Genomic DNA, 9,730 nt, shown 5'->3' on the forward strand with positions numbered 1-9,730 from the left:
TCGTTGAACAATATTATAAAATCAATAATCGAAAATATCAGTATTTTTATTCAAAATATTAGAAATAGTACAGAATTTTCTTTTAAATATACAAATTGATTATATTTTGAAAGAAATGAATAACTATTAATTCATTTGACAATGTTGTTAAAATGGAGGGGAATATTTATTTAAAGTAGTGAACATTGATAATCTGACGTCGCTGTTTCCCATGTAACCAAAGGGCAAAGTCCAGTAAGAATTAAGTTTCCATCAGAGCCACAACACACTTATATACACTGTGTTTAAAATTAAAATTTATTAAGTAAAAAGTTAAAAATGATTGCTTTAAGCATAAAAACTCCATCAGAGATCAACAAGAAGCTTGCCCTAAAACGCAAGGCCGACGAGCACAGAAACTATATAACCAGCGTCAACAATAAGCGGCCGTGCTACCGCGGAACCATCTATGAGTCACGGCTGCTGCCGATGCCGCCATCCACAGTGCTCCCGGTTTATTCTCCGGTCTACAGACCAGCTGTGGATCGCCACACCGCCAGTGTTGATGAAAGTGTGCAGGCCAAACTGCTGGCCCTGCTGGATGACACAGCCACCAAAACCCACGACCTCAAAGAGTTTCTAGCGGAGAACAGCGATAAGATAAACATCAATCAATACGGTGAGGATGGAGTAACTCCACTGCACCGTCTCTGCCAAACAGGCAGCGGCGACGTTGAGGTGGCCGCCACGCTCATCAGGTTCGGAGCAGATCCCAGGTTGACCTCGCGGGACGGCTGGTCTGCCTTCCACATGGCATCTTTCTCTGGCAACATCAAACTCATGAGATATCTTATGTCCATCAGATCTTCATAAAGAATTTACTTTAAAATTGTGATATTAATATTCATTCAGAACTGGAAGAAATCAACAAATTTGATATATTGATTATTATTATAAATGTATTGTATTTATATAAAATAAATTTTGATCTATTTATATGTTTGTCTTAATTTTTTATTAATTTACGCTCTGCTTCTTAGCTTACTTTAAACTAATGAAAACCAAATGGACAAGCAAGGATTCTATAACTTTAGCAGCACAGGTACTCTGTAACTAGAGTATGTCTGACAGATCGCAAAACACAGTGTTAATGTGCACATTTCTAATAAGAACATTGAAAAGGAGGGTAAATTATGTACCCACATTTACAATTATTTGTTGAATACCCTAATTCAAATCTAGCTATAATTCTAAAACAAAAGCATGTACCTATTTCTTCTATTAAGAACTTTGGCTCTAATATGTTGAAAAAATACAGTAATAAATTTATGTCTTTATACCCACCTCAGGGGAAAACAATGTTTAAAAAACCTAAAATTTTTCTAGAAGAGTTAGAAAAAAATCCAAAGACATTTTTGCTATCGCCCATTACTTCATCCTATTGGTCTAAAGACATTAAATTTAGCAGTAGAGAAAGTATAATCCTTGATAGATGTAATTTAAAGACTATTGCTTCTATATTAAAAAGTATAACAATTCAGCAAAAATATCTTTATATTCCTGTTATTAAAGAAAATTTGATAGAAAATTTAGCCAATCACCAGGAAATTTATGCAAAACTAAAAGAGGTTGTTATAAACATTTCAAATGAGTTTGAGTTTAGTTCCTTACAATGTTTATCTTTGCATAAGAATAAAAATGCAGAAAAAACTCTTTTTTATATATGAGACACCATCAATTTTTTCGCTTTTTTTCAAACAAATGCATAAGAAAAAAATTGCTAGTATTCATCCTTCAATAGAAACTAGAAAGGTAGATAAAAATGGTTTCCAGATATTGAAAGTTTTCAAAATAGTTTTAAGATTGTTCTTGATCTACCTATAACTTTATATTATAAAGGATTCCTTTTTAAACAATACATACGTACACTGGTAAGTTGTACAAAATTATTCAAATGGAATCTAATAGATAGTGATATTTGTACTAAATGTTATGTAAAAAATGATTCAGATCATGCAATTTTTTTTGCAAATTCCCGAAATACTTCGCCCATTGTCTTGCTATTTTTCTAGATGAAATTTATTTCCAAGGTTGCCCTGAGTTCATTTTCCTTAAAGAAAATTTCTTTCTTTTTAACATCTATTATGAATGCTTTAAAGGTGACAATTTTGCTCAAATTTCGATGCTCATTTTAGCAGCTAAAGACAGGACGCTAAAAATTAGTTTATTAATTTTGTTTTGAAATATAAAGACAACACAAAATATTTTAGTATTTGATTTTCAAACTGTCTCCAAATATAAGTAGTTAATTTTTTTACAATATATTATAATATCGCTTGTTATTAACAATTTATGTGCTATTTTATAAACTGTATATATTAATAATTCAAGACTATGTGATTTAATTATGTATAGTTTGTTCTTAAAGGAATAAATTATTAAATAAGAAAAGCTTTGCTAAATTTTACTTGTCGTTTTATGAAATATGGAACAAGATTTTGCATCTGAGTTTATATTTTACAATAGAGTCTAGGGTAGTTATAGGCCAACGACCTGACCATGCAACAATAGGTCAATAGTTAATCCCTTACTAGAGTCTAGGTGTGAAGTCGATGAACGTTACTTTTGTTGTTTGTCCATTTTTATAGCGTTGGGTGGCTTTAGACCAGTTGCTGTCCCCTTCAGATTCAAGCGACTGCGTCTAAAGCTCCATAAGATTTCAAACAAATATGAAAGGTTAAATTTAAAGGCAAATCCCTATTCTGCCATTGCTTTAGCCTCCCATCACTGTTTCTAGAAGGGATGGCACATAACTAATAATTTTGTTCTTCCATAACGATTTGATTTGCTATTAATAGATAAAAACAGATTTTTATGTATAGATGCATCGGACCAAATAAGCATCTGCTTAATAACTTACGCTATCGTTTGTCTGTCTGATGAAGGAAATATAATAACTAGTAAATAAATGCCCTCTCTTTTATAATTTCTGAACATATGAATTCTGCAAATACTCTTGATAGAAGCAATACTTCTCTAGAGTCTGTAGTCGCAGGTCCGCATAAATTTTCTTAGTAGCTAAGCAAGATAGGGATCCAATAGTTTTAGTAAATTTTTTCAAATGCTTGATGTGTGCTCGCTATTTAGCTGTTTTTGTGTCTTCATCTAAAATATTTATACTTTTAATACTGCCTATTTTATTTATAAATGTCTTTGAATAAAATACTGTAACTATACACAAAAGTTTTATAATAAATATAATAGCCTTTTATTTTGATGCTCATATTTATTGGTAAATTCACATATATATGAGTATGAAATGTATGGGAAACTTACAAATAATAAAGGAATTATAGAAATATAATACAAAAAAAAATCCAAATACGGTTCCCATTGATTTACAATTATTTGAATAACATCAACTGAACATCCATTTCATGGGCAAGTTATTTGGGGGAAGGGGTTAATAGAAGCGAATCTTTTCGATATTTAGGGTCTGCTCATACGACTGTACGTAATTGAGAGCTTTAATATTTCCCTTGCCCTACCAATTTCAAACTGTGATGATTCCTGTAACAGGTGTAATTTAGAAAGTGTTGAAATCATAATAAAAAGTCTTTTTCTCCACATAATATTAATTATATTTCTCGTATTCATTTGAATCCGGTGGATAGGAACCGGTTCTCATGAATACGAAAAAACTATGCCTAGCATCGTATTATATCCAGCTTTCTACGAATATAAAAATGTACAATCATAAGATTAAAACCAGTTTTTTTAGCCGGTGCCTTCGGCACCTCGGGGCTAAAAAAACTAGTTTTAATCTCATAATTGTACATTCTATATCCGCGGAAAGCCGTTTATAATACGATGCGAGAAATAACTATCAAATTTTTCTGACGATAAATTTCATCCTTTTTATTTTATTTATTAGCTTTTTGAGATAATGATTCAAAGAACGATCAAGCAAAATACCATACGCAAAGTATTTCAAAAATAAGCCTGAAAAGATATGATAAGCTTCGCTTTCATGTATATGTTGTACCATCCTTGTTATTATTATTATGTTCTCTTGTATGGGATATTTAGTTAGAGTTAACATGCCTATTGTGTGTGTGTGTGTGTGCATTATGGATACACAGGGTTAACACCTTTCACATATTTATAAGAGACAGGATCGCCCTTTGCACTTTTTAGTAGGGGATCTACAATCTAGTTACATCTGTCTGTCTTATTAGTGAGTTCACAAAGGGTCGTTATTAAAGTGAGTTAAACATTACATTTTCCAAATACACATTAAGAAATTCTACATACTTAAATTTTTCTTTAAGAAAATGTTTTAAAACTTTCTGGCGGCAAATTTAAGGGAAGGATTGATAGGACAATGCAAGATAAATGAATCTCATCACTAATTCTTGTGTTTTAATGTATTTTATGATTGTTAGAAAGAAAGGGGTGTTAAAGTCATTTAACAATTCTAAAATACGGTACTGTTATAGATATTAATATATTAGGGAACTAACATAAGAGTAGGGAACGGGGGGGGGGATGGGGCGTGTGAAATTATATTTCCCATAATGTCTCTGGGAAGAGAAAATATAGAATAAGGGGGGGGGAGGAAATAATAATAGATAATAGAGAAGGTTTATCATAAAGGGAAGGGTTAGTAAAGGGGCGTGGGTAGGGGGTGGAAGTTGATGGGAAGAGTTTAAAAGTATATCCGAGATCATAAATGAAATCATTGTTCCCAGGCCTTTATAGAATTATAGTGCTTCGCCCCTAGGCCGAGATAGGGGTTACCCTCCCCTATATGATATAAAAATTAGCAATAAAATTATTATTTTGGGGAGGGTCTTTCCCAGGCCTATAATTTTTTTTTACATTGTTTGTTTATCCAACCATAATTTCTCACTTATGAAAGCAAAGCTACTCTATAGTTGTAAGATTAGTTTAACGTATTTACTTTTTAGTCCATTCAAAGATGATTTGTGTAAAATTATAGAAATTTTTAGGCATTTTAAATACCTTTCTATCGTTAAAAACAATGCAATAAGTCTGTATAGAAGGGGAATTTAAAGCACTTTTATTGCTTATATGTAGCGGAGCTACTATATAACTAAGACCTGTATTTACGTCAATACATCACAATTAATTTTTAACAAAGTTTTTTTATTTAATTTTATTACAGACTATTACTGTTTTTATAACTAAAAATTGCGGTTAACCCATTTTTACTGGTTTTCTTTATTGTATGATTTTTTTCATGTGGTATAATATGTAATAAATAATCAATAAAAATTCTAAAACTTTTAAGCATATTGTTTTTATTTCTATTTAAAGACTTAACAAGAATAGTTTTGTCCAAAGTAATGGTTCTTAATTGGGAATATATAATCGTATTATAGACTGTTTTCCGCGGATAGTAACTTTAAATTAATTCCAGTTTTTTGGCCCTGAGGTGCCAAATACTAGGCATAAAAAACTGGTATCAATTTTATTATTAGTAGAAAAATTGTCTAGAATACGATACGAAACATAATATTTCAGTATGGCTCAGAACCAGTTGTAGTTCAACGGATACTTTCTTAGCATTTTTATTGTTTGTCTGGTATATGTTTTATTTAATATATTAATGAATTAGTGTTTTAAATTGTATATTCTAAGATATATTGACGGACAAACTATTGTTAATAGTTATTTCTTTCATCGTATTATAAACGGCTTTCCGCGGATATAGAATGTACAATTATAAGATTAAATCCAATTAATCTTATGATTGTACATTTTTATATTCGTAGAAAACTGGATATAATACGATGCTAGACATAGTTTTTTCGTATGGATGAGAACCGGTTCCTATCCACCGGATTCGAATGAATACGAGAAATAATAATTCTAGAGTATCTGCGCTATTAGCAATGCTGAGAACTTGTATTATTTGAAAATACATTAGCTACGGAGTCATGGGAAATATGCAGCGTATTCTCATAATATGTATCCTACATATATCAGGGCGTTTACATGGGGGGGAAGGGGGGAGGGAGACCTGCTCCACTTTGTGCTCATAATATGTATCCTACATATATAAGGGCGTTTACATGGGGGGGGGGGGCAGGGGGACCTGCTCAACTTTGTGCTTATAATATGTATCCTACATATATCAGGGCGTTTACATGGGGAGGGGGGGGGGGGGGCTGGAGACCTGCTTAACTTTGTTTTCATAAAATGTATCCTACATATATAAGGGCGTTTACATGGGGGGGGGGAGGGGGGAGGGAGACCTGCTCAACTTTGTGCTTAAAAAATGTATCCTACATATATCAGGGCGTTTACAATACATGGGGGGGGGGGGGGGGGGCTTGCTCAACTTTGCTGCTCATATTATATTGATATAAGATTTTAATCATAATTTGACATAATGTCGACGTAAACATGGAGTATGGATATTAAAAGATCATATTAATAATTCATTTTTTTAAATGTTAAGAAATCGACACATATCAATGACATGGTTCCAAGTTCAACAGGATGGGTGGTTTCCCTTGGATATATTAAGAGGATAGGAGGTGGAATCAACAGAATATTGGCCACCCCTAACCCCCTTATTATAAAGTTTATGTACGCCCCAAGTGTATACATAAATATTTTAAAATGTATATTATCTTCATGTAACATATGTAAGCATCGTAATATTTTGGTTTCACCATTTGTAAGTAAAAGTGTGCTTTTTAGGTGAACTTTATTGAGAAAAACATATGTTGAAATCAGCTGTGGAATAAAAAAATAACATCAAAGCTGCCTCAAAAAACCTGAATGACATGGATATATTTACACTTAAAGTTGCTTCATAATAATGGGAATATTGACAAAATCAAAGGTCTAGCTAAAATACCAGCTGTGAAAATCTTTTTTCCCCCATAGCCTTACGAGTAGACAGACGAACGGGCATATGAATGGACAAAAGAAAACTACAAAGTGTCTCCGCTACAAAAAATCATAAACTTTTTGTCTAATGTCCAAACATTTCAACCACTAATTGTAATCTACAGAAAGTATATTTTTTGTGTTATTATTGGTGATGCACATCAATTTATCGGCCATTGTCTTATCCCTTTAGATCCCTGACTGGTGTTGGATTCTACCATTTAAAAACTATTTGAAAACTTTATGAATTTATGCCAGGAATAGGTATAACAAACAAGCGAAAAAAATTAAAAATAATATTTGGGTGGCAAATGGCAATGGCAATGTTGCCCCCCAACGACAGCTGAAAAACACGTATAGGTTTCGTGATTTTTTTTCGAATTAAATTCATTGTTGGTAAAAGCTGAATTTAAGGCATGTTTCCATTTAATATTATTTTACCGAATGAATTTAACTAAGATATGATTTACATATAAAATTTAAAATCTGTTGTATAACAAATATTTCAGTTGAATATTAAACAATTTATAAATTGATGTATTTTATTTGCATTTTTCCTATTGAAGAGCTACTTATTATATTTTTTCCCATACAGAGGCAAACAGAATAAATTTTAATATCTCCCTATGAAGTTTATCGTTAGACATAAATTTGAATTTTTAATTAGACACCCTGGGATGGGTTCACCTCATTTAATTCATGCCAATTTTACATATATTAACTTTTTTTTGCAAATTATGCAAAAGAAAAAATATTACCTTTAACTAATATCTATCTATCTGTGACTTTGTCCCTCACTTTTAGGGGATTTTATTTTTTTATGTGGAAAATTAATTGAATTTTTGCTATTTCAAAAGGAGGACAATTCCCTAACAACCCTTCAATCTCTATAAAACAACCAAAACCTTCACAAGAATAGTACAAGGATTAAATAATTATCATTTTAAGAATTATTAAAACTAGTTTAAAATTAGATGGATAGACCATTTGAATTAGCTCTTCCATTCTTTAAGGTTTACTTGAGGCCGCTAGTGGCGCAGCCACTAGTTTTTATAAGAAAATTGTTTTGACTTTAAAAAGTGTCAGTTTCCTTAAACCTTTTTATTTTTGGTCATTTTTTTCTTAAAATTTTGTATGTAATTGAATCCTCTTGGGAACCAAATGTTTAAACATTTTAATCTCAGCGGATTTGTCGCATGATTGGTCAATTTTTAGAGCGGAGCTACTCTATGAATCAGCTGTATAAGTAGTTAAATATGTCTGCTCTAGGTTTTCTTCTTACTGTTTTTTCGTCTCCCCCTCCCTTCGTAATTTTTATCACTTTTGTTGGAGGGAGGGAGAAGCCATTGGACTGCAAATTATTAATATTTTTATGAACACGTTCTCATATTTGATGGCTTAAAAACTTTGGGTTATTTGCTGCTACCCCTCTCAAATTCAGGGGTAATATTTCTCTGGTATTTTTTAGTCTTTTTACTTTGTTATTTTTATTTTAAACATGTTTTCTCATTCGTGTTTGCTTAAAATTTTTGGAAGCTTCTATTAAATCTTGATTGCTTGGTTCAAATTAGCAGTGTTCAAAATCATATCCTTTGTGAATGAACATAAATTTTTTTTATCCATTGTCTTGTCCTTCAAGATCCCTGAGTACATATACTTGATATGGGATTATTTTTAATAGAACCTGTCTAACCTGCAGATTTAGATTTAGCCAAATAGGATTATTACAAAAACAATTTATTTAAATTGCAGGTGGTTTCCCCCGCATTGCATCCGGACCGCAAAGAATTTGATGATAAAAATGATGCTTATTTTAAGGTTATGTTAGGTAAAACAAAGGTTTTACGGTGGTCAAGAAACAGGTTTGAGTGAAAAGACCAAATTGAAAACAACAGAGATCAAGTGGGGAAGGTTGTCGGTGGGATTAATTGGTTTTCAAAAATGTGGATTCTCATAATATTTATCAAAACTTCACATTTATCAATTTTGGATTAAGATGATTGAATTTTGTTAGGCATACACAACAATATTTTTAATCTCTTGTATGTAGTTGAATGTTTGTATTGATAATAATTAATAAAAACAGATCCTTGAATGAAGCAGCTAAATATTAGATTTTAGCTGTTAGGAAGTATTTTTTCGCTGTTGTCAACATGCCAAATAAGTTTTTAAAAAGCTCCTACCTTTCAAGAAAAACATTGAGCCTGAATATTTCTAATCAAGCAGCCGCATTCATATCCAGCAGCTAGTTGCCGTGTATATCAACTGCAGTGAATATAATCCGCAGCTATAGCACCAGTTAGCCATCTAAGTCAATGGCCTTATGTTATCATTGTATAAATTATGATTTCTTTACAAATTAGATCAAATTTAAAGTGGAATACAAAGACGACTTATGTAAAACTCCTTATAATTTAATATTCATAAATACAATAATCAAAATAAATTTGGCTGACTAAAAAATTATCATTATTGAAATAAAAATTACTTTTTTTTTACAGTATCACTTATGGTTCTAATATAAAAATTTATCTGTTTAAAAGTCTAAAGGTTTTAATACTCTATCCATTATAAAACTTTAATTTTCCCAGATCTAGCCACAATCTCTATTCCCGTTGCTTCAATAAACCTGAAATCATGGCACTAAGTTTTAAATTATAAAAATTAACATTTGTCTTTATCAGATTTAGATTCAGTTTCGTGCAATTTTCAATCATTTCTCACGGGAACTTTTTCAGTCCGGTTCTTAAAAAAAAGATTTTTAAAAAATAAACCCTATATTTAAGTATGTGACAATCAATGTCTACCTTTTGTGCTGTTACGCATT

At 31.5% G+C, this 9,730-nt stretch overlaps 1 protein-coding gene across 1 annotated transcript; it reads left to right on the plus strand.

Annotated features, from left to right (window-relative positions):
- Positions 1 to 239: 239 nt before the first annotated feature.
- Positions 240 to 975, plus strand: LOC145318215 (serine/threonine-protein kinase TNNI3K-like). The gene has a single exon (XM_080159552.1). The coding sequence runs from the start codon at positions 319 to 321 to the stop codon at positions 850 to 852; it is 534 nt and encodes a 177-aa protein (XP_080015678.1). The 5' UTR covers positions 240 to 318; the 3' UTR covers positions 853 to 975.
- The last annotated feature ends 8,755 nt before the right edge of the window (positions 976 to 9,730 follow it).

This window comes from Acartia tonsa, chromosome 4 (genome assembly GCF_053477335.1).
Source record: "Acartia tonsa isolate MP-2025a chromosome 4, ASM5347733v1, whole genome shotgun sequence".
Classification (NCBI taxonomy): Eukaryota; Metazoa; Arthropoda; class Copepoda; order Calanoida; family Acartiidae; genus Acartia; species Acartia tonsa.

What these genes read in the sequence shown, in the direction of transcription:
- LOC145318215 (XM_080159552.1), top strand. Translation starts at nt 319, where the DNA reads ATGATTGCTTTAAGCATAAAAACTCCATCAGAGATCAACAAGAAGCTT.